The following is a 26937-nucleotide window of genomic DNA, read 5'->3' as shown; positions in this document are numbered from 1 at the left end:
ATGAAAGCGATGGAAACAAAGCACTCATTACCATTGTATTAACTCACAACTCGATTACGATTATATCTAAAGAGATAGGAAATCTAATAAATCAATTTGATATTGCATCTGAAGGTCAACTAAAAACTCTGCAACTAAAAGCACCATAATACAACTCAAATGTCAATTCTCTGAAAGGCATCCTGACCTGCAGGTACAATCTACTCTTCATGAAATCAATAAGCCTATCATTTCTAAGACACTCCAAGCAAAGAAAGAGAGATGACCGGGTATGTAGAACATACTGACGCTCATACAAACCATTAACCCATTGGTCTTGAAGGGAAATACTTGCTGCTAGATTAACCCTTCTTCATATGATTTATATGGGGGTAACCTGTGGGATTCCACAAACATAAATTGAGATGACACTTCATTGTGAATGCTTTTCATTTAATGTAAATATATTCTAAGCTCCCCTCCCGGCAGGAACCACTTACTTAAATGTATTCAGCCAACACATTCCTTTTTAGATATCACATGTTTTAATGAGATTGCAAGGGGGAGGAGGGTCAATCCCAGCACTCTAGGGTATTAAACATGATCTACAATGTCGTCCTGCACTCACAGTAATACCAGATTATTGATATTATGAGGCCGGGTACCCTTCATCTCTATTGTGTTGAGCTCTAGAAGAGTTAAGTGGGTGCCCCCCTTTCTCTCCCTCTGTCTCTCATTCAAGCCCTTATCCATCTGCAAATCTGCCAACAAGCAACTCTTTAATACAGTGGAGAGGAGGGAAGCTAGTCGCAAAATAACAGCCGAGTCTTCGACCACAGGGGAATCTCAGGAGCCATTCATGCTCTAGGCACAAAGCTTGGAAGAGACATCTTTCAATCTGAAGGAGTCTTAAAGTGCTAACATCATGAAAAGGTCGCTGTCTTGTAGACTCTTCCATGTGACCTACTCCTAGAAGCATGAGCTGCTCTGAATGTAGTGAGGAGCAAACCACTGACTGAGAAGAAATTTCCACAATGGGAGGTAGGTACAATTTTCTACAGTATAATGACATGTGATGATAACATAAATGTTTCTATATCTTATGCTAAAATGAGCAAATGTTGTAAACTGGACATTTCCATGATGACAGCTGTGTGTTGTATACGTGTAAAAGTCTCACCAATGAGCCGATGTAGCAGACCAAGCGTTAGAGGAGGCAGAGCTGAACTTTTCATTTGGTACAACTTACTCTGGTATCAGTCAGTTTTAAAGAATCTTTACTAGCATAACCTACATATTTACAGCCTAAATAATATACAGAGACTTAATGAAAATTACTGATATGCGCACAGTCTTTTCAATTAAATTTTTTGCCAATTTTAATAAGTGGAAGATTAGCAAAAAGTTGCAGAAGAAAAATGAAGTTTGTGAATGATTCAGCTATTTGAGATTTTTTGTTGTGGGACTTCCAGCTAAAGTTAGTGTTTTGTTACTTTAGCCAAAATGTGTTTTGTGTTTGTTTTCTTTTTTGTCCCTGTTATTATATGGTCTAATAATATTGTTACATACAATATTGTCTATGTGTTTGTAACATATTAATGTAATCCTTCTCCCAACTTTTGAGTTATGTGGGTCAAACTTACTTTACATGGGAAGGCAAATTATGTTTTTGTGCTTTAAAGAAGGTAGAAGAAAGGAAAATATTGTCACAATAACAGAATTATATTCCGCCTGTCCACCAAAGATGAGAATAACTTAAATCCTGGGTGCTTTGGGGTTTAATTAAACACATTTAATTCTATAACCCAACACACACACACCCACCACCAGGCATTTATTGAAAGTGCAGCAACTGATCGCTGGGTAGTTGCAGGGGTGTAGCTATAGGGCATGCAGGGAGTGTGGCTGCTTATGGACCCTGAAATTTTGGAGGAGTAGGTCCTTTTGCCTGATTTGAGGAAACCAGTACATGACAATGGCATATAATCATTACTCTTTGTACATTGGAGCCAATGGATACATTAAAGTTTTTTGTACATACAGAATTAGATGGGTGGTGGACAAAGCATAAAATACACCTTATGTCCAAACTATTACTACAAGTACAGATGTCATGGTAGGATCAGGCTTGTTGAATGTCAACATGCCTGATTCATTTGTTCTCAGGTCAATAATCTGCTACCAGTGGTGTTATGCAGGGGCTCTGCTTTCTTCCCCTAGAGAACAAATGGGAGTGATTTATAGATAAAATAGCTTCTTAAAGTTTATGGCCAACCTTAAATCTGTAGGAAGAGGTCATAATAGACAGTTTTCCAACCATAATCAGTGTATAACACAGATCACAAAGTTGGAAGAAACCAGGTATTACGCATGGTTATGAGATGTAGATAAGGCAGCCTTATTCTCCATTACTGTTAACTCCTTCATGAAATCTCAGAAAGTAAGGGATTGCGATAGGAGTTTAGTAGAAGTTTCATAAGAATTAAATGAATAATGTTAAGCAGATTTTTAGGTGTATTTTAAAAATGGTATCTCTGTTTAATGAACATTTCAATAGCTTTTAATATCAGGGAATAGCAAAGATTTGTTATAAATCAGGTTTTTATGACATTAGCCAATTTCCTTGCTGAAAGTTGTAATTCAAAACACATCTGATAATGGCAAACACTGTTATTTTCAGAGAAGTCAACCTTTGACAGATGGGAAAATGGGATCTGAGACAGATGAAATGCTTTCTAATGTAAACAGGAACATGTGTCCTGGAAACACCATGACTATGGACTATAAATTACATTGACCTAGGTCTTGTTAACCTTTTCTAACAGAGCTTCTGGTGAAAATTGGATTGGAAGCATGGCAGTCAGGCTAACGATTACCTGTTATACAGGAAAGGTCATGTGTCCATCTGTAGGAAAAGACATTCTAAATGGAAAGACAGGAATGATGAGAATTGTGGAAACAGAAAGACACATTTACACCTCTTCTAGTTATACACAATCAATATCATAAAGTGAAATGATGATGTGTGATATTCTATTTCATCATGAGGATGTTCTGTGATGTTCTTGTAAACCAATTTATTGGGAAGAATTATTCTGCCTTTGAATTTGACTCCCAGCTTTTATGGGATCCTCTCTAAATTTTATTAGTACAGGTGGTCCCCTACTTAAGAACACCTGACTTACATACGACCCCTAGTTACAAACGGACCTCTGGATGTTGGCAATTTACTGTACTTCAGCCCTAGACTAGAATAATCAGCTATAACAGTTATCACTGGTGTCTACAATGAAGCTTTATTTTTAATCCTGGTTCTAATGACAATCCAACATTTTTAAAATCCAATTGTCACAGAGACCAAAAAAAATTTGGCTGGGGTTACAATTATAAAAAATACAGTTCTGACTTACATACAAATTCAACTTAAGAACAAACCTACAGACAATATCTTGTATGTAACCCGGGGACTGCCTGTATATAGGTTAAATCCTGAGTATCAAATTCATTCAACCTTATTCCATGGTTGCCCGCACTACAACTACACAGTGATGATGGATCGCTATTACTATATGCAATCTAAACCATTTTAGTTAATTTCTCCATGATAGGTCCAAATGAAGTGGTAGAGTCTCTGGCTCAAAACAACTAGTTTGGCTTCAGGTCATGTAAATTGACCTTTATGTGATACCAGCCAAAATGGAGACACCACATACATGACTGTTGGGTTAGTGGGTGGCCAAAACTAAAATAAGTCTTCATATACCAGACAGTAGGATGCCTCTGGATGCCATATGACACTGAAAATTGTTGGGGCACCATAATGAAATGTTTTTTTTTTTTCACATGTACATTATGCATATAAATTTTTATCCTATGATCTATGATAATTTGACTAAATCTCACTTCTCCATTAGGTATGGAAACATATTCGCTTTTATGGGTTGCTCATCTTGCTGTTCTTCTGGCTGGAGGCATGTCCCATTCCAACTTCCCCCCATCTGATGATTACAGAAAGCTTTATTTCAACCCTTATAACACACTCATTCTACCAGATGGAAGAGAAACCACTATTTATTTGTTGAAAGATATCACAAAAAGGTAAGTGGTTATTACATTTGTATTTAGTTCAGTTGTAATTTTCAGTTCATGGATTGAGAGAAAATTCTGTGTGAACATAACTTTAGGTTAAAGGTCCCCCATCAGTATTATAACTGACTGTGGTCATTGCAGCAGGGTCCTTGATACAGAAAGTATATTGGAAAATTGTATAACTTTCCTTACACAAACCATATCATATATTTGCTGAAAGTGGAAGACCTGTTTAAAAAGAAAAAGGTAACATTGCCTGGTGGCTCCAGTGCCATTGCTTCTGTTCCATTGTCCGAGCTTTGTTCATGTGACTACAGAGATGACATCTATTGTTAGCAGCACTTGATGATGACCTTTTGTCATCCTAGGACAGAAGTAAATGCACTGAAACCAACAGATATTGCAATTTTTTGTTTTATTAAAAAGAAAAAACTGCAATCTAGATTTTTTATTTTGTAACAAGGGAACAGTGAGGGTTGAGGTCACTGATCATAGAATGGGGAGACTTAGGACATTAACTGCCATCAGAAGAGGCCAAGTATGGAGAAAATCCAGTAGTTTGCTACAAAGTGTATACGGTTGAAAAAGTTCAACCAGGGAAGGGATTGGATGAGGAAGGGATTTAATGGAAACAATTCTATCTAACATAACCATGTGTTGGACTAACTAATAAATACTTTTCAGTACCTCCTTGCACCTGTTTCTTTAAAGGGAACCTGTCCCCAGGGACCTCAATTTTAGCTGCATTGCAAATATAGCTTACCTTGCACCCTTACAGAATCCTCTGTGTAGTTCTAAGGGTTGAGATTTGGTTTGGATGCATTTTAAAAATGAACATGTGACTTGTCTGTTCTGCAGACTGCTCAGCTCTCAGCCCTCACCTTTGTGCTACTGTACAGCTCCTCCCCCTGATGTCAGCTGTGAGCTCTGTGATTGAGTAGGAGGGGAGGAGCTGTACAGGGGAACAAAGGTGGGGGCCAAGAGCTGAGCAGTCTGCAGCACAGACAAATCACATGTTGTTGTTTGAAATGCATCTAAACCAAAGCCCAACCCCTGGGAATACACAAAGGATTCTGTCAGGGTCCAAGGTAAGTTATAACACATAATTATATTGTAATGCACATGTTTAGTGAAAACAGAGAAGGCATATTTACTATGCAGCTGTAATGGGCTTTTGCATCCTGTCTTTAGGGCAAATGAGGTCATTGGTGACAGGTTCCCTTTAAAATGGATTGAAATAAATAGAATATGTTTTCTTATATATTGTAATGCCATACTCCATTGTAACTGCTACATAAGTCCCAGATTATTCACAGAAGTCTATCATCCAAAGGAAGCATTGATAAACTATGAACATTTACTCATATCTCCAGGCACTGTGACTGTGGCAATCTTCTGATATTTGTTATCTATGACATCCTTCCTCCTAAACTTTAAACTTTAATTTTATCAAATTATAATAATGATTCAAGAGGGCTATGGTGGATTAAATAGAGCTGTAGCTTCAAGGGCTGTTGCACTGTCTCACCTATTCCCCTGCTCCATGGCACTTCCCCCTTCCCTCTGCCTGTCCTAATCTCACAAAGTCCTCCTGCACAATGTAACAGTCTTTTCAAGGCATGCAGGGGCTCAGGTAAGGACCCTCGTAGCACTTTTTGCTCATTAGCATAATTTTAAAAGTTGATTTTAGAAGGACCAAGGCCATGGATAACCGGTATAAGAAAATGGCCACAGTGACTGTGACTAGATCTATGAGTAATTGTCCCTGGTTTATCATGATGGATTTTGGTAGCAGATTTTCTTCAACAGCTACTGCTGTTCATTTACATTGCAACATTATGAACTTAAATGTCGTATTAAGATATTGTATATAGTTTACTTCTATATGGAGCTGTTCTATCACTGTATCTTGTATTACTGTATATGACACACAACTGCTTAGTCTCTGTACATACTGTAATGCCTACTGTTCATCCAGTATAAGTTGTTTAGCATTTCATTTAGGCAACTGTGTGGCAGTGTTACTCATTCAGAATATAGCTCTGTCTATGGAATGCCAAGCAGGGCTGATTCTAGCCTAATTGAGGAGAAAATTAACCCCCCCCCCCCCAAACACCAGACCACTCCTGCTTCCAGGATAAGTTCGGCCCACTGAATTGAAGCATCTTCAACCTGATAAAAAAATGCAGACAACATTACCTAAAATTAGTAACTGGCCCTCTGTGACTGACACTACACATACTAAGATCTAGTAGTCAGTCAGAAACACAGACAATAGTGTCATCTAGTACCTCACAGGTGACGATCTGCTCCATAAGAGAACATCATCACGCCCATGACTGTTGAATTTGTTTCCAGATGTTATCAGCTCCCAGCATCTCCACACTGCACCCATAAAATACCACAGTCACTTACAGCATAAAGTCAACTAAATAACAGTGTTCCTAAATCACAGCAACCTCTCAAAACACAACAGACAACTGCCCCACACACACAGTGAATATAGAACCGACAGTGGGGCCCTTTTTCATTTTATTAAAATATATACTATATCCCCCCCCAAACTAATTATAGTACAGCACCCCCATTTATTTTACATATTGGACACCACTAGACTGATTATGGACCCCCTCATAAATATAAATGGCTTGATTGCAGAGCCCAGAACCCAAACAAGGAAAGCATGTATACTGTGGACAGTAATAAAAGTACACAATGTTATTCACCTGCGCCTTGGGATATATCATGTACAGAATCCTCTCTGCCAATTAAAGCATCGTATTTTTTGGATGATAAGGGGCACCGGACTATAAGGCGCATTATGAATAAAGGCCAGCTAAGACGTCTAGGTGCATACATAAGGCGCACCGGATTATAAGGCGCAGGCAGTTTCCTGGTTGCTGCTTGGGTTAAAAGGGGGTCCGGGGTGTGGTTTGGGGGCGTGGAGAGGTCGCATAGAGAGCCTGCTCCGCCACCAGCTCTGGTAAAGCGACTCTTCGCAGCAGTGACCCGGCGACTGTCAGCACCCCGAGTGCATACCTATGACGGGGGACATGACGAAAAGAAGAAAGAACACCCTAGGCCCCTATAGTTCCACGGTAGAGCCGATCGCCCGCACACATGAGCGGCAAGCTCATAGAGAGCAGCCAGAACGGAGGAGAACGCGAGCAACACCCCGAATAGCCGCAGATCGTATTTGGCACCATCCTCCCCAAGAAGCAGCAAGGACACAGAGAGCAGAGGTGAGCGGTCAGACATGGAGATGACACCGGGTTAGGCGACAGATGAAGAAGTCCCGTGGTTTGCGCTATGGCTATGTGGCCGGGAGCTCTTCCCGTTTCATATATAAGGCGCATCGGACTATAAGACGCACTTTTGATTTTTAAGAAAATCATAGGTTTTTTGTGCGCATTATAGTCCGAAAAATACGGTATATAGAGCTCCAATAGTTTAATTAAAATCCAATCCATATATACAGATTCTCCCACTTGTTTAACTATAAACAGCCCCCTTTATGCAGATCTACACCCCAAAATTGTGTTATTTAAATTGTGTCCCTATATTCAGCCCACTCACTTTAACATCTTGCCGACCAAGGACGAACTATATCGTCCTCGTGCAGCATAGGGTGTATGGAGAGAGCTCACGAGCTGAGCTTTCTCCATACACACCGGGTAATGGCTGTATAAAACAGCTAACACCCGTCTGTCACTGCCGTTAGATGTGCGCCGTCATCTTGGATAGCCGATCGCCGCGCTCTGGAACGTCATCAGAGGGCGGCAATCGGTTGCTATGGCAGCCTAGAGTATCATTAATACTCGTAGGCTTGCCATGTGCAATAGCAGAGGGCAGGCTATTAAAAATCATAGTAAAATACCTATATACTGCAATACAGTATACAGTAGTATTGCAGTATATAGTATTAGCAATCAGACCCTGCAGGGATAAATTACCCTGGAGGATCTAAAATAATGGTAAAAAAAAATAATTTCTTTTTAAAAAATATGAAAAAAAAGGTAAAAGTTTAAATCACCCCCCTTTCCCTAGAACTGATATAAATATAAATAAACAGTAAAAATCATAAACACATTAGGTATCATCGCGTCCCAAAATATCCGATCTATCAAAATATATTAGCGATTTTTCCCAGCGTTTAACCCTGTAACGGAAATTGGCGCCCAAAGTCGAAAATGCCACATATTTTTGAAGGTGGGGAGTGAAAAAGGAAAATGCAAAAACAAAAAAGGGCCACGTCCCTAATGGGTTAATTACATACTGTACCCGATACAAACACCCCTCAAATTTAAATACAGCCTCCTTCTATATTTTTATTATATGCAGCCCCTTCCATATTGATATAATACCTGACCCTCAAGTTATACTATATACAGCCCAAGCTGGTTATATGATATGTAGGTCTCCTATGATTAAATTATATAATGTCCACATACAGCCCCCCTTATATTATATAGAGCTCCCCTTATTAAATACAGCCTCCTATATTTTTATTATATACAGCCCCTTCCATATTGATATAATACCTGACCCTCAAGTTATACTATATACAGCCAAAGCTGGTTATATAATATGTATATATCATATACAACCCCCTTATATTGTGTACAGCTTCTATTGTATTATATACAGCCTCCTTATTATATAATATACAGTACCCCTTATATTATACAAAATCCTCCTTATTATATAATATACAGTCCCCTTATTATATAACATACAGCCCCCCTTATATTATATTCAGCTTTCATTATTGTATAATATACAGCCCCCTTATATTTTATACAACTTCTATTATATAATATACACCCTCCTTATCTAATATATAGCCTCCTTTATTTTATAATATTCAGCTCCTTGTGATTTTCCATGTGGGCGATTTAGCCACAATGGTCACCCAATTCACCCACATTTTGATCTCATATTTGCCGCCCCCCTCAGGGCTCGGACATCTGCCGCCTGAAACAAGCTTCTTATTTCTCTAATGGCAGATGTGGCCCTGATGCCAAGACGCAATGCATCCAGTCGTGATATTCCCCAACCCCCAGATGCACCAATAGGCTTTGGACTCTCCATATATATTGTGTGCATGTATGGGTGACCATTATGAATTGTATGATAGGTTCCCGGCTGGTGTATAATTCTGCTGTAGCCTAACCTAGGATAGAAATAATCACACGGGGCACCGTTCATGAATTATAATTTCAATGACTATTCTCATTCTAACTGATACCACTTATATAATTTTACTTCCCAGCATTCTCTTTATTATGTCTATGTTTTGATTTTTTTCTGTACTCGGTCTGTGACTTTGAGTCACTGCCCCACTTCACCCTCTCCTGTCACTGTGCCGTTGTATCCATTAGTGTTATAACGAAAAGCAGAAATGGGAGGTTGTAAAGGCCACCAGGAGGATCAACTGAACTGTCAGCCTGTGTTATAAATGATATATTTCAGATGTTGAAAAGTTGTCTTATACCTCTACAGTATGGCTGACCCTGTGTTCCCAATGTTCAAAGAATTCTTTCAAAATATTATCTATGGGCGGAATTTAAAAAAAAAACTTCTTCAATATATGAATGATGACTTTCATAGTGTTTCTTACGTTTTTGGAATTTTGTTATTCCCACCTGAAAGAATGAACCCAGATTTAGTTCTTTCTCATATATCAATGTATCATGTTAGCGGAGAAGTACTCTTTCTCTAAATATGGAACCAATTCATATGAAATTCAGTTTGAGAGAAAAAACAGAACCCTGGATAACCAAGATACATCCATTTTTTTGATTTAGTTCATAATTTATCACAAGTTGGTCTCCTGTCCGAGAAAAAGTTGTTGAAAGGACTTTCTCTTTTCTGTATGGTCTTCACAAAGGTGACTTTCCGGAATATTTAAAATAGCATTTTACAGGGCTTGTCCGTCTATACAAAATATTCTGGATTAGCCAAGTAAATATTCCCTGCTCTTTCCGTACCACTGAAGGTATTTGTATTACAGTTCCATCAGAACCATCTATTTCTTGGGTTGTTCCTTTGTTATATTTTATTTTTGAGAGTGGGTCCTTTTGTGGAAATTGAAGCCATTCTGTTCTGAGATTTATTTGGTCTGATTAAATTGTAATATTTCAGCATAAAAAGGGAAAAACAAGATATAGATAGTCCACGACTATATATGCCTCCCATTTTTTGCTTCTAAATGTAACACAAAGGGGGTCATTTACAAAGGGCCCGAATCACGTTTTTCTGATGTCTTTCCCGAATATTACCGATTTTCCCTGGATTGCCCCGGGTTTTTGACACACGCGATTGGATTGTGGCACATCGGCGCTGGCATGCACGCGACGGAAATCGGGGAGCGTGGGCGTCGGAAAACCCGACGGATTCAGAAAAATCGCTGTATTTAAAAAAAAAATGTGTCGCTTGACACGCACTTAACTGCACCTAGCCTAGCCTGGTGAACTCCGGGGGACCTCGGCGGACTTCAGCGCAGTAGCGACACCTGGTGAATCGCCAGAAGACACGAATCAGCATCAGAGAACCCGCCGCTGGATTGCGAATGGACCGGGTAAGTAAATCTGCCCCAAACTGTGACTGGCTCTATTAGATATAATATTACATAGTTTTCCCCCCAACAAAGCATCATTGTATACAGTACTTTATAGAGGAACTATCCAAATGCACATAAAGTGCTTGTGAATCCAGTATACTTTAGTTACTTTATAAGCCGTGTGTTACTCCATGCAGCCGTGGCTCATGCATTGATTTTTTATAGCCATTTCCATTAGCTAAATGCCTGTTCCCAAGATCTACCCTATTTTGCAATACACATGCCTGGTACAGCTTTCAAGTGGGGCGAGAGAAGTATGGCACTGGCAAACATATGTTTTGGTAGTTTAACTACCCAAGAAGAAAAGCATCTCTCAACAAATAGTGACAGAATGTGTAGATCACTTGTAATGCTGGGAGCAGATAAGGAACACAGATGATAGTAGTCCCTGACACTGAACCATATATCCTCACATACCCTAGGTGGTAAGGGCCAACTAGACGTCAATCCCTCCCTTCACCAAAATGCAAAACAGGGACAAACAGATAAACAATACAAACAAATAAGAGGAGTCAACAGAACCGGATTACAACATATACTGTAGAGCAGCTCAGTACCAAATCACTAGAAACAACCCGAAGTCAGAAAAATCAAAAATCAAGGATACAGATCATGTGGAAGGTATGAAGCTGATAAGAAAATTTATCTCAATATCCATGGCTATAGGGTAATTAGGCCCAAATTAGAGCACAGAGAGCAGATAAGTGTGAATCTGTCCATCCAGCAAATCCTGTCACACTACAGAATATGAACAAGACAGAAATATTATCACCATATATCGAGGATGACGTTGACATAGATGTAACATCAATACATGCTCATGAATCTGTGAATATTGTAGATAAGAGTTTTCCTGTGCCCTAGAGCACTTTTTAAGCCCAGTTTGCAAGCCCTTTTCTGAAGGGTAATTTTGCATTTGATTGATTTTATTTTGTCTTTTTTTTAAATGTATTTCATTTACATAAATACTATGGAATTAATTCTCTATGAATGAATAGTAATAAAAATCTTGTGAACAAAACTTCAATTACCTGTATTAATGATCTTTTACAGTGTTTATTCTCAGCAGTGCTTGTTACAATGCTGAGACTACAATTCCCATGTAGCCTTGCACAGCAGGTTGTTTATGTATTGAGCTACTCCCTCCAAGTCTTGCAATAAAGCCTAAATTGAGCACACACTATCACTGCTAGAGACCATCTCAACTGCTTGGTTCTTTGGACGACAATGACAGCTTGGAAAGCAGATTATTTCAGCTCTTGATCTGCCTTTTTCTTCCGGCTCTCTCCACCCCTTCTATTGCTGTGGATGTATTATTTCTAGAAAGTGTCAAAGTTATAGACTCGTAGACAAAGTTAGACAAGAAGAAATTTAGACAGAAAATACACTAAGTTAAGGTGTCTGGCAAGTTATGAATTCTTCAATTTAGATTCCCCTTCCCCACCTAGCAAACCCCTTTAAGGCATATATCATATAAACATTGATGTGATCTAGCATCAGAAAACTTAAAAACTCTTCTTAATTAGTTTATTGTTGATATAAATAGTAGATTCCTACGTGTCTCTTAACCCCTTAACGCTCTGCGCCGTAGCTCTACGGCGCAGAGGTATAAGGGATGTATGAAGAGGGCTCACGGGCTGAGTCCTCTTCATACAGAGGTGGGGGTTGTTGCATATTGCAGAAAACCCCCACCGCTAATAACCGCGGTCGGTGCTTGCACCGATCGCTGCTATTAACCCTGTCAACGTCGCCGGCGGTGTATAAAAGACGGCGGCACGCGGGCGCCGCCATCTTTATTACGATCGCCGCGCCCCCGAACGTCATAGGGGGGCGGCAATCGGTTGCCATGGTAGCCTCGGGTCTTCGTTTGACCCGAAACTATCTTGCATCTGCAGATTCGTTACAATGAGCCAGTGGCTCATTGTAATGAATGTGCTGCAAAAATGCCATATATTGCAATACAGAAGTATTGCAGTATATGGTAGGAACGATCTGACTATCTAGGGTTAATGTACCCTAGATGGTCTAAGAAATAGTGAAAAAAATAATAAAAAAAAAAGTTTAAAAAATAAAAAAAATTAATAAAATATTAAAAGTTCAAATCACCCCCTTTACCTAGAACGGATATAAAACATAATAAACAGTAAAAATCACAAACATATTAGGTATCGCCGCGTCCCAAAATGCCCGATCTATCAAAATATAAAAACGGTTACGGGCGGCGGTGACCTTCAAGGCGGGAAATGGCACCCAAATGTCCGAAATGCGACTTTTACACCTTTTTACATAACATAAAAAATGAAATAAAAAATGATCAAAATGTCGCACAAACCTCAAAATGGTAGCAATGAAAACGTTGCCTCATTTCGCAAAAAATGACCCCTCACACATCTCCGTGCGCCAAAGTATGAAAAAGTTATTGGCGTCAGAAAATGGCATAATTTTTTTTTTCTTTTTTGTACACATTCGTTTAATTTTTGAAAATGTATTAAAACACAATAAAACCTATATAAATTTGGTATCACCGCGATCGCACCGAACCAAAGAATAAAGTTGGCTTGTTATTTGGAGCGAAGAGTGAAAGTCGTAAAAACTGAGCCCAGAAGAACGTGCGTTTTTTTTTCTTCAATTTTTCCACATCTGGAATTTTTTTTCAGCTTCGCAGTACACGGCATGTTAAAATAAATAACATTACGGGAAAGTAAAATTTGTTACGCACAAAATAAGCCCTTACACAGGTCTATACACATAAAAATGAAAAAGTTATGGATTTTTGAAGTTGGAGAAAGAGAAATGAGCGGAAAAACCCTGCGTCCTTAAGGGGTTAAGCTCCCCTTTACTTAAAAATTGTCGATTAATATGTTGACTGAGGCAATTTTGGCTTATGTGTATGGTGCCTCCTGACTGTCTTTGAAGAAGGGCAATAAGGATCAGGAAATTGGTAATAACAGTCAGTAATCTGCTGCCAGGACACTGTTTCTCCACTGCTATTGATATGATCACATGTGTGTATGGGTGTATGAGTTGGGAGATTTAATATTTGTGTAATTTAATCTGAATGCCTGATCTTTATCATCCCTTATCAAGGCAGGTTCAAGAGGCCTCTATACATATTGCCAGCCAGTCCCAAGAAATTGGTGCTTTGGCCTACATTTTACAATTTTATCTACTGTGTAAGACCATCTGAATACTGATATCACATTGTAAAATATTTTTTTTAATTAGTTTAAATCTTATTTTCCCATTTCTGTATTTTAAAATGGATGAATAAGTCCCAACTCCACTAGAAAAAGCTGACTCTGGGATTTGTGCCAGTCTCAAGCAAAGCTTTTAGCATTTTGGCCTTTCAGCCACTTCAGTTAACCATTGAACAACATCTGCATATATTTTGTTTTTATGAAGCAATATTCTAATATTCTTTCAAAAATATCATACATTTAATTAAAGATTTCTATTAGGGGAAATGAAAAAAAAGTGTTCAGTACTTTATTTCTATACACTTACATTCTAGATATTTTTTTTTTTTTTTAGAAAAATACAGGTTGGCACATGAACTGTAAATTTTTTTTTTAGGTACCGTATATACTCGAGTATAAGCCGACCCGAGTATAAGCCGAGATCCCTTATTTCAACACAAAAAACTGGGAAAACCTATTGACTCGAGTATAAACCGAGGGTGGGAAATGCATTGGTTACAGCCTCCCAGTATATAGCCAGCAAGCCCCCTGTAGTATATAGCTTGCCATCCCCTGTAGCATACAGCCTGCCCAGCCCCTGTAGCATACAGCCTGCCCAGCCCCTGTAGCATACAGCCTGCCCAGCCCCTGTAGCATACAGTCTGCCAGCCCCCTGTAGCATACAGTCTGCCCAGCCCCCTGTAGCATACAGTCTGCCCAGCCCCCTGTAGCATACAGCCTGCCCAGCTCCCGTAGCATACAGCCTGCCCAGCCCCTGTAGCATACAGCCTGCCCAGCCCCTGTAGCATACAGCCTGCCCAGCCCCTGTAGTAGGAAAAAAAATAACACTGTACTCATCTTTCCAACATCCCCTGTAGGTCCTTTTCTGTCTCAGACTGTCTCAGACAGAAGAGGACCTATGGGTGACATCAGAAAGGTGAGTTTTGTCTTTATGTTTTAGTTGACTCGAGTATAAGCCGAGTTAGGGTTTTTGAGCACAAATTTTGTGCTGAAAAACTAGGCTTATACTCGAGTATATAAGGTATATTCCATTTTTGATATATTTTTTTTTATTATTGCTATCATCTGATTGTGGCTCTAAACGCAGCTACTTCTACTTTTGGCGCCTAAAATTGTCTTGCTTCAAAGTTCACTATTGTCTAGTTTTCTGCAGAGTTCCCTGAGTTGTCACCTGAAATCAGATGTGAAAGTTTCAACTTTATAAAAAAGTTGCAAATTTAGGCGTAAATCTAGGTCTGCCCCTGATCAGGCATAGAAAATAGCTTAGAACTGATTGCGACTTTTGGAGACTTTTTGTAACTTTCACTAAAGACCAATTGCCCCATGTATCAATAAGGGAAAACCACTAAGATACATCAGACCAGCAGAAAAGCCACAAAAAGTCCCAAAAAACGGACGGACAAACCAAGACTTTTGTTACATGTCCCGCAATTACTCAATTGTTAAAGCTTATGAACACAGTAAACCTTATTTTAATGTTGAATTTATAGGGAAATGCAATGTGCGTCCACATGGAACCATAAGAATACAGATATTGTAGAGCTAAATAAATTTCCAAGCTTACTGGATTACAGTTCTGCTATGAGTTTCCTTCAGAAAAAATACGACAAAATGATTTTATCATTGAACAACACCTTTTTTTAAGCAGTATGTCTAGAGCGTTTGAGATTGATGATCATTAGTATCGGATCATTGAAGGCCCAGCCTATTCATTTAATGCCCTGGCACTTCACAGTATACAGTAACTGTCCGCTTCCAAACTCTGTCCTCTGGAGGAACTGATCGATTGGGTATCACATATTGATTACTTGTCATAATGGTCAACAATATAAAAACATCCAGTAAAGCCCTTTAAATGGTTTTACCATGAAGACAACTTACCTCCAATCCACAGTAACACCAACAACCTGTGCCCACCAATGTGTTACAATCCCCGGCATTTCTCCCATCCTCTCACTCCCCTCAGCCACCACTAGTCAAAAATTTAGAGGGTCTGTAAAGCCTTTTCTTTAGGGTCCCATGCTCTTTCCAGCACACCTGTGAAGGTTTCTGTTCTCTGTTCTGACCTCTGCCTCTTACCTGTGATTCTGTATACTGATGCTCGTTGTTAACCCTAGCATGACTTGCTAGCCCTGACTCCTAGCTTGTACCATGCCTAGACCTGTCAACATCTACTCATTGCTGGAACCCATTCTGCCTGGGTCAGCTCTATCCATAGTCCTGGGAAATATTTTGATAGGAAGCAGCTTCATGATCCTGTTCTAACCAAATCCAGAGACTGGGGTTAAAGGGTAAAGAGCTACAAAGTTACTTGGATAACACCCCTGGGACTAGTACAAAACCAACTGGTCATATCCACAACCCACTGTCCTTTTTACACAGGAAGGACATGCATTTATTGTTTAAAAATTGCCAGTTATTTGTCCGAATATATTATTTTCTTTAAAGAACCTTTCTAAAATGTGTATTGCTACAAAGGCAGAAGTTTTCATTAGATCACTATTTGCTTCACAGTTGTTCAGCATAAATATTCTTTTCTGTTATTTATCGGCCACTGTCAAACATTCATGATTTGTGCTATGGAGAAAAAAATGAGTCAGTTTTTGCAGATTGGACTGACATTACTTCAAATCTCATTGATGGGAGTACAGGACTTATTTGTTTTACAGTATTGACTCTAGACTATTGTTTGACATTTGGAGCCTCCGCTGTTCTGTTGTCACCTAGTTATAAAATAATAAAGCATAAGGGAAGGGCATTGGTTTAGGGCATTTGTATCAGTAAAGTCATGGGGAGTATGAAAAACAAAAAACACTACTACATTATGGCTCACTGAAGCCAGACGAAAGCTATGCTAACAGTTATCTGGCCAGTTATCTGCTCCTCTAGAGTAAGCAAGTGTTTCATATGGGAGCGATAGAAATTCTTATTTTATGTGTAAGAAGACATTATTGTAAAATATCACAGTATTTATGAATTCCAAAGAATAGAAAATATGTTAGTACTAAACATCAAGGTGAAAGCTCCTGTTAATATAGAGGTGAGATGTTTATTATTTCATCTAAATGGCAAACACATGTCTTACCTACCAGGTGCCTTTTAGTAATGTAATAAAATTCACAGTCACCATAATAATAAATATATTAAAAAGTTAAAATAAGCATTGTTCCCCTCACCTCTGGCATTATTTGGCTTACATGTTTATCTCCAAATATTTTAATCTGGACCTGCTTCTTGGCAGGTGCCCGCAGCAGGAAAATTCCAGTTGCAGCAGCACTCGGTGGAAGTAGCAGCAGCTCTCCATTGTAGTCCGGTAAACAAATACATGCAAATTTGTTACTGGACTACAACTTGCTTCTTCCTGCATCCATGCAGCTGGATCTTCCTTCTGTGGGCACCCAAAATGATGTAAGCCAGCCCAGATTGGGCAAATTTGGATGCTGTCCTGGACCTTGTTTTTTTTGATAATTTATGATGATTGTTTTTGTTTATTTTCACTTGTCTTCTAGGCATTATTACTGTATATTATTTGACTTTTATTCTTTTGTAATTTTTAGGTCCCCTATGGTGTTTGTCATAGGGGGTCGGAAAGGTTACATTATGCCAGGAAGAAAGATTGTGAATAGCATGTGTATTAAAATGGAAACAAACTACTACAACTTGTCTGGCTAAAAAACAAGCTACAATGTGCCTATGTCAACAAAATGTCTTGTGTGCAGTTTTTTTTTATTCAAACATATTATTGTGCTATACAAGTAAACATACCATATTAAATAACACTTAGTCTACCATTTGTTTTTATGCATGGTGAACCAAACATAATTTGAGAATGATGCAGAAATATATCCTGTTTAATCCCTGAACTGAGTGGTTTTGCTCAAAAAACAATTATAACATTCAGGACCTTGGGAAATCTAGGTGAAGACTGGCTTCCGTACATAAGAGAGCTGTCTGAACTGTCCAGACAGGACTAATCAACCTGAACTGGATGACTCCTGCACAGCAGCTGGGGGATGTTGCAGCAATTGATTACTTCTGCCTGTCAGGAACAACACATTGATGACGTATTCTCGGCTTATGCTGGGTGGGGACAAGGCTGGAGCAGTGCATAACTATGGTGAGGAGAAGCAATGAGGCAGCCACAGGAGCGACAGAGCCTCATTATCAAAATGTTATAATTGTTTTTTCAGCAAAACCACTCGGTTCAGGGATTAAACAAGATATGTTTCAGCCTCAATGTATTATCAAGGTATGTTTGGTTCATAATGCATGAAAACAAATGGTAGATTTCCTTTAGACATTTGTCCCAAAACATTTAATAAATGTGAATCAAAAAATAATACCACTGCAGGTGTTCCCCAGTACTGCGATTCCTCCGATTCCTCCTTCATTGGCATCATCTTGCCTTCTTGCAACAGCTGGCGCTGTGTAGAATCAGTCAGTGTACAGCATGTTCACTGTGAGAGTCCTAGGTGCATCAATGAAGGAGGAGGCCGCAATGGAGACACAGGCCCATGTTAATTATAGCGTTTGCACCAGTTTTCTGTCTGACTTTGCACTGAAAAGAAAGTGCAAACTCCTTGCACATGTCTTCTTAAAGTTTCTGCGCCAGTTTTGTGTTCCGCCCAACAAGGGAGAAAAAATGTGCACCTAAAGGTGCGTGTTAGTGCTTAGTTGGAGTTTATTCCACATTTATTACTAATGTGCGCCACAATTCTGTCTGCAAGACAATTTTGCAACATGAAAAAAGTGCACCCAAAAAAAAAATTCATGAAGAAATAATTTTGTATAACAGAATTTTAGTTTTGTGATAAATAATTTATGTGTTTTATTTTAGGTACTATTTCACACTGAAAGAAAATTCTATTCCTCATTTTTCTATCACTGTGACACCCTGTGATGTTCCAATTGAATGGAGTATTTTACACTACAAAGCTTCACATGCATTACATGGGAAATCACCAGGTAACAATGTACCAATTTTTTGTATACTTTTGTAAGGATGTTGCAGTTTTTAGAATAGAATTTTCACAGTATCCTATCTTTGTAACAAGAATTGTCAATAATGCACATCCATAAAGGAATATTTTTCATATTCTAACAGCGTCCCCTATGAGCCACATAAATAGAGGTCATGTTCACTAATGTTGTATGAGCTTGATTCGCTACTACTGCAATATTCAAGAATTATGCACAGTAGGGGAGATTTCTGAAAGTGTGCAGAGCTAGACTCCACAGTTGTATTTTAGACCAGCTATTAGTTGGTCTAGTTTCCAACTAAATCTTTTGGCGCACAGACTAGATCACATCCCTTTCCTCAAGGCTACACCTCTTTTTCAGACAAGTCGAGAAACTGCCCAAAAATGATCTAATGTATAACCCTTTAATCAAATGTGGTGCAAGCAATTTCAGGTGCAAATCCCGTCACAGACAGATGGATAAATCTCCTATCTCCTCCTGCAGTTCCATAGTGATAAATAGACTGGTTGACCATTTGCAACCTGCTACTCTGTCGATAATATGAACACAGGTCTTTCTGTCCTAGCTATTTGTATCTCTAAATTCAGCAGCAGACAATGTTGTGGCCATCAAAGATAATTTGGCAGAATCCAACAAGAAACTTTTAACTAACTCCAAGGCCCCAGCTTTCTGTTAGGCAAGTGCAAACTCTGCATATCTTGTGCCCCAGCCTTGCTGTTCCTGAAAGCCAGAGACAAAATGGGTGGGGTACCCTGACCTTTTTGTATGCTCGGTAACCTGAACCAATCTTGATCCACCAAAGCTGTCATTAAACTGAAACTTCACAATAAAAGCACATCTATACAATTGCTGTAATATCTTATCTCTCTATAATTTACCCATTCTCCAAACACTAATGGTTTGCTCCATTTATTTTCCAGCAAAATATCAATCCATTGACCACCGACAGTCCCAGTTCTACTACAAGACTGTGTCCACACTTTTCCGTTACAAGGGAAACTCTGTTGAAAACTATGTTGGATCGTTTTCATATTCTTCACTCTTTGTCCTTGAGTTTTTATCTACTGAGAGAGACACTCATATATCAGTGTACCTTACGACTGACTTAACACATGGAAATCTTTTTCCAGAACTTCCAGGAGATCCTCGAATTGATGTCACAACGGTCAACCATAACTCCGTTTCACTAGTCTGGAAACCCAGCCCATCAGCAATGAAGCAGAAAGACCAGATAGAATACTGCATTCTAGTAAATGAAAAGCATAATTATAAAAGTATGTGTGCCGCTGATACAGCTGTCCGATCTGCGGGCAGAAAATGGCCGAAATTCTCAAGTTTTCCACTCTCAAAGTATCTTGATGAAAATCAACGAGTTATGCTTCTTTCAAAGAGTGATTTACATATCATTCACAAAACCAGCAATGTAGAGGTTAGGCAGATATGCATTGGCAACAAAAATAACTATGTGGTGCCAAATTTGAGTTCAAACACCGAATATTACTTTGATGTATTTGTCGTTAACTTGATAACCAATGCTAGTGCTGCCTACACAGGTACCTTTGCAAAAACATGGTTGGAACCTAAACCCAAGGACATACCTCTGAAGGATGGCAAAATAGTTCAAATCAAGTTTGATGGTAAAAGACCAAAAGCATACCATTTTCAGTATCAGGCCCTGCATAAAAAGGTCCACTTCACAATACAAGTATGCCGAGGCCAGCTGCGGGCTCTAATATCGAAAAATGGCAAATTACTGGTTTCAGAAACAATTCAAGGTTTACGACACATTACACTCAAGGGTCAATTCATGGATAAATATGTGACTGTTTTTAAGCCAGGAGAACTTGCACCAAATACATCTGCAATGATTCAAGCTTCATCCCACATGCACAAATCTGCATTTCCTTTTTTTCCAAATAGTCTGAAAATCAAGTCTTTCAACAAGCTGAGAACATGTAACTCGATCACAATTGCCTGGCTTGGTACTCAAGAAAGGAACATGTACTGTGTCTACAAGAGGAAACTTAAAGAAGACCAACTGTGGAGAGAAATGTCCAGCGTTGACAATTGCTCCGGACCAGAATCACGGCCAAGATCTGAGAAAGTTTTGTGCAAATATTTCCATCAAATCAATGTGCAAAGAGCAGTGACGACAGAAACTATTGGAGACTTGGAAAGAGGAACGTCCTACCTATTTGATGTCTACCTTGTTGGTTCCTCTGGAGTGCTGGTTAGATATCAAAGCAAAGTTGTAAAAACCAGAAAAACATGTTAAACCTTTGAACTTTGATGTCTATAATGAGAGAAAGTTTCTACATGAAAAAAAATAACTTCCATCATAATTTTTTTTACTCATTTCCTAATGTATTGGGCTCTGGTCCCTCCCTGACTGCCAAATAGCAGTTCCCACGCTGTAAGCCTTACTCAAAATTAAGCAAATCACAGCACCAGGTAGAAAACAGTTGGGGAGTTTGTTCTAATTAAAGAGAAAATGAAGCTTAGTGTAATATGTAACTTAGGCTGCAAGTTCATTTTCTATGTAAGAACTATTGCCCTGTGTCTTTTGCGCTGCTATAATTGACAATCACTTTGCTCTTTTATGTCAATTTCTGCAGTTAGGAAATGTGGACAGTGTGGTTATGGGACTGTTTTTGAGTCTGAGGGCATTCGCTTTCCTTTAGTGGCACACTCCACCAAACTATCTGGTGCTGCAGAGAGTAGACATGTTAGACAGCAAAGGGGCTGTCAATAAAAATATGGGAGAGGAATAATGGAGAAGGACCTGAGCACTTACAGCATTTGTGAACCCGCTGGGCACTGAGCTTCACATTCAATTAAACACAATTTTCCCAATACTGTAGCTAACTCCACTGTACAAAATGTGGAGAAAGTCTGTAATAGACTACCCATAAAACATATCATTTCTGGCTGCTGTCACTATTGGTCTTATTGTTTTAGTTTACATTAAGCCCATTAGTTAAGTGAAGTTTTTGCCTAATTTTTTTTTGTTTGAAGAGTATTTGAAGATTAAGAACTTCAGCAACCTTTGTATTATAATATGGAAATTCACTTTAAGAAGAAACCACTCCAATTTCTGTACTGTAAAAAAAAACCTGTAATATTGTTCTGTATGTAATTAACTCAATGAAGGATTTGTATTATGCGTTATAGTATGCTAACTTTATAGTATGCTTCCATGTCTGTTTTTGTCTGATCTATTTGTAGTTAAAAGGGAACTGTGATATCTTAATATGTAAGAAGAAATGTTCACAGAGGAGAAATTTCATTGTTTGATTGAAATACTGTATTAATGTTTATTTGAATATGTATGTTAGTCATCTTGTAGAGATTTGTGCCTGCTTATAGACACCAGTTGTCTTTCAATCATGCTAAATCAGTTAGGCCTTTGTTAACAATGAAGAATGTTATAAGAAGAGTATGACCAGCTATTACCAGTACCCCAATTTCATACAACTGTAAAGGAATTAGAAATGATGTTGTGATGAAAAATAGCCATTCAGCTTTACACGTCGGTTGCTTTAGGTTCTGCTAACAGCTCCTCCATATACTGTACATGTAACATTTCTTAAAACCCCAACCCCAAATTACCATATCTGACATTTTCAGGGTGTGGTTACTAACACAACGCTAGCGCATAATCACCTATGGTTTTCCAGTGAAATGTATGCCATCGGTATCCAGCACATGGTGTCTTGTATTGTATAAATGCAAGACACCGGGTGCTGGTTACCGATCACATGCATTGACAAAATGACAGGCTAAGCCCCCTGGGACATCCTGCAGAACTATAAGTAGTTCCAGGAAGCATCCTGGTATTTTGTGCTAGCATGTCATAATTTCATAGTTGGTAACATGGGCCTTACATGTCATTAGGAATGTGATTCACAGAGCATAAGTCTTGGATCATTCTATACAGGTAATGGGGAAGCCCATCCAATGCTCCAACCACAAGCCATAAATTGTTGAGATTGTTCAGAATTGCATAGTTGGGAATAATTTTCACTATAGGGAGGTTGCAGGAATCCATTATAGCTGCATTGCAAATATGTCTGTCTGTCTTTTCAATGCATATAATTGTGTGTTTTAACTTAACTTGCACCGTGACAGAATTCTCTGTTTATTTCCAGGGGTTGGGCTTTGGTTTGGATGCATTTCAAAAAACAACATGTGACTTGTGTGTGCTGCAGACTCCTCAGCTCTCAGCCCCCACCTTTGTGCTCATGTACAGCTCCTAGCTCCAGCCATGCTATGTGAAAGAGCAGGAGGGAGGAGCTGTGAAGGACCTTCCTATCTTTAGTGAAAATGAGGCCCCTGGTGACCGGTTCCCTTTAATGGTTGATATTCTGAATGCCAATTTATTGTACAATGGGCCAATAGCACTTCACCTCTTCATATACAATGGTTATACTTTCACTAGGAACATGAAAGTACAGCAAACTATATAACAAACATCTATTAAATGCTTCTTTTTATTACAGCAAAGAAATTGATTTCAGTGAGTTTTAATGGACTGTCATATATGATTTTCCTTGTGCTATTACTTCTATTTATTTTGTCCTATAAGATTGAGTGAACTTCTTGATGATGTGGAGGTGGACGTTTTGTTATATAAGCTTATAATAAATCATTCTATGTATATCTATTAGACTTGGATAAAAAACTAGACACATATCATACAACACTTAAAGGGAAGGGAAATGCTTAGAGAAAAGACAGAAAGACATTTGCAATGCAGGTGTGATGGGCTTCTGCAACCTGTCTTAGTGAAAATGAGGTCCCTGGTGACAGGTTCCCTTTAAAGGACTTAATCTGAGATATGAGGAGACTGTAAAATGTACCATTTATTAAAAATACTCAAATTTAACTGTGAATGCCAAACATTGGGCATGTCATGTCAACTGTACAGTGCAATAGAACATGCTATGCTAATTTCTATGGATATCGATCCTTGTAGGGCATCACGGGCGTGCCCCTCAGCGTGGCGCTGTGCTCCCTAGCCCCGACTTACTTCTTCATGTGCCTCCAACCCTTCAAGAACCTCTCCGTTCCCGCCCGCCTGGGTCCTCTGCCAGCTATTCCCTGCTTGCCTGCTGTGAGTTCCAGCTCATCCTTATAAGCCGCTTTCCTGCTGTCATCCCAGGCTTGGACAGTGTCATACACCCAGGTCATCCCTGGCTGCCACCCCGGGCCTAGTCGCACCCGTTGAACCACCTGGTGGCACCCCGCCGCAGCAAGACCATCCCGCTTTGTGGCGGGCTCTGGTGAAGACCAGGGTGCCACTTAGACTCTGGTCGCGGTTTGCGACTTAGGACTCTCTACATCTCCTGCAGTGGTTCAGAGGGTCCACTGGTGCACAGACTCCTGCCTGTGGATTCTTCCCATAGAGACTTTCCTCCCAGGTACTCCCAAGTACCTTCTGTCGCCTGTGTGACCGTTAAAGAAAGATCCGGCCATGGACTCCGCCAGGATTCTAATAAGTTGCTGGCTGATCTTTCCGGAGTAGTTGCCCAGCAGTCCCACCAGCTCTTTTTTTCAGGAAAAACAATTAAGCAGAGTTGCTTCCATGCTTCAACTGCTTGACTCCCGGCAACTTTGAGGTTGACTTCCATGTCTACCTCGTTTGGTTCCGGCTTTCCCAGAAGCCTCTGCGGAGTCTCCGGCTTTCCCAGAAGCCTCTGCGGAGTCTCCGGCTTTCCCAGAAGCCTCTGCGGAGTCTCCGGCTTTCCCAGAAGCCTCTGCGGAGTCTCCGGCTTTCCCAGAGCTGCTCCAGTCTTCAGACTTCCAAGTGCCAATCCAGGTTCCACAGAGTTTGATCCCTGTTGTTCTCCTTCGGTGTTCCGTCACCGTGAAAAATTGGAGAAGATGAAAGATGGGGCGGAAGAAGAAGAGGGGCCCTAAAGGGGGGGAGTAATGTCATGGATGCACAAGGATCGCAGGCACACTCATGCCCCCCAGTGTGGCACTGTGCTCCCTGGCCCAGACTTACCTCTCCACATGCCTGCTTCCGATCGATTAGGCCGCATGCTCCCACTCCTAGAGCGTGCGCACGACTTCTCTTCCACAGCGGATCCTGCTGAAGAAGAAAGCCCGTTTGCGTTTCCAGATGCATTCCTTTCTTCCAGCGTTTCCAAACGCCTCTGTGTTTCCTGTCCCTCCAGCATTTCCAGACGCCTACGTCTTACCTGTGTTCCTCCAGCTTTTGCAGACGCCTACGTCTTCCCTGTGTTCCTCCAGCGTTTCCAGACGCCTCTGTGTTTCCTGTCTCCAGCGTTCCCAGATGCTCCTTGTGGCTCCCGTGTTCCAGCATTCCTAGACACCTCCAAGCCACCAACTCTACTCCAAGGAGCTCTCCATTCCTTCCCGCCTGGGTCCTGTGCCGGCTACTGCCTGCCTGCTTGCCTGCCGTGAATTCCAGCTCATCCTTACAAGCCATTTTCCTGCTGTCATCCCAGGTTCGGACTGTGTCCTACACCCCTGTCATCCCTGGCTGCCACCGCGAGATTAGTCGCACCTGTGGAACGACCTGGTGGCACCCCAACGCAGCAAGACCGTCCCGCTTTGCGGCGGGCTCTGGTGAAGACCAGGGTGCAACTTAGACTCTGGTCCCGGGTTGCGGCTAAGTACTCTCTCCATCTCCCGCTGGTGGTCCAGAGGGTTTACTGGTCCACAGACTCCTCCCTCCGGACTCTTCCCATAGAGACTTTCCTCCCGGGTACTCCCAAGTACCTTCTGTCATCCGTGTGACCATTACAGATATATCTATCAATATGTTTTCTGATCACTTTACATAATAACTATGAGAATAATGAATGTTGCCCCAGACTAGGACACAAGAGGTAATAGCATACTGTAATAATAATAATTCTTTATTTATATAGCGCCTACATATTACGCAGCGCTGCACAAAGCTTGCCAAATCAGTCCCTGTCCACATGGGGCTCAAAATCTAATAAACCTACCAGTATGTTTTGGAGTGTGGGAGGAAACCGGAGGACTCGGAAGAAACCCACGCAAACACAGAGAGAACATACAAACTCTTTCCAGATGTTGGGTGGGATTAGAACCCAGGACCCCAGCGCTGCAAGGCTGTAATGGTCAGAACTCAGCCACCGTGTAATGCAACTCAAAACGTAGTGCAAAATAATTTAAGGTTTGAAAAACCATTAAAAGTTATTGCTAAGACTAAAGCAATTCACCAAAGATTTGATAGATACAAAATTAGTAGTGTAGCTACTGTTGTATGTTTTAGTGTTTTTAGTATTTCAAAAGTCAATCTAATTACAATAAATGATGGAGCAACAAATACATGCAGGCTTTTATTGTACTGTGTAAAGTGTATGATGTGATCTTTTCTGTTGTTTGCTCATGAATTCAGTTCCAAGTAAAATAGAAAATAATTCGAAAAGACACAGCATTGACCTCTGTATCAAACTTTTAACAACTACAGTCTGTAATATATGGAGTATGTTGTGCATCTGTGAAGATTTTCTATTAAAATTCTATATTCCCAATGTGACTCCTTTTGAGCACCATGATGATGAAATAGAATCCTTTCGGTCGGACTTGGAGCTCTTTACATCAGAGGACAACTATTTTAATTTGGTGGAAAAATAAAGCCTATACCATGGTTTTATAGTCTTGTGTAAAGTTAGTATCTAACAATACAGATAGAATAGGGTTTGCATGTATTCTAAGTTGCTATGTGGCTTTATTTAACTTTAACTAAGGACAGCATTGAGTTACCTTGGAAAACTGCTTATTACAACAAAATTATAATAAAATGACAAGATGGCTGTGTGGTACAAAGATGCAATAGGGATAGTCAGGTAACAGCTAATGTAAGGTAACTGGTGATCAGATCAAGCAGTATTCACACACAGGTCCTTCATATACACTGATTCATACTACTAATACTGAGGAGATATAGGTGTAAAGGGTTATAGCCCTTTTGGTCTCTCAGGCCATCACTGCCAACAGAAGACATGATAAATACATTCTATGGGTATTTACTGGGGTTTAATGCAATACCCGTGGGTCTCAGGACAAAAG

The 26937-nt window shown here is 39.9% G+C and overlaps 1 protein-coding gene across 1 annotated transcript; it reads left to right on the top strand.

The window, feature by feature from the left end:
• The first annotated feature begins 589 nt into the window (after nucleotides 1-589).
• On the top strand, nucleotides 590-26399 carry LOC140105544 (protein NDNF-like). Its single transcript, XM_072129503.1, has 4 exons — nucleotides 590-1020; nucleotides 3894-4077; nucleotides 18725-18852; nucleotides 19788-26399. Exons 1-4 carry the CDS (start codon nucleotides 1014-1016, stop codon nucleotides 21140-21142), a joined length of 1674 nt encoding a protein of 557 aa, XP_071985604.1. The 5' UTR covers nucleotides 590-1013; the 3' UTR covers nucleotides 21143-26399.
• The last annotated feature ends 538 nt before the right edge of the window (nucleotides 26400-26937 follow it).

This window comes from Engystomops pustulosus, chromosome 11, assembly GCF_040894005.1.
Source record: "Engystomops pustulosus chromosome 11, aEngPut4.maternal, whole genome shotgun sequence".
Lineage (NCBI taxonomy): Eukaryota > Metazoa > Chordata > Amphibia > Anura > Leptodactylidae > Engystomops > Engystomops pustulosus.
This window is presented reverse-complemented; position numbering and strand designations above follow the sequence as displayed.

Excerpts from the sequence above, each read along its gene's own strand:
- LOC140105544 (XM_072129503.1), top strand. Across the intron at positions 4,078-18,724 it reads TTGAAAGATATCACAAAAAG|GTACTATTTCACACTGAAAG; the intron begins GTAAGTGGTTAT and ends GTTTTATTTTAG. Across the intron at positions 18,853-19,787 it reads ATTACATGGGAAATCACCAG|CAAAATATCAATCCATTGAC; the intron begins GTAACAATGTAC and ends TTTATTTTCCAG.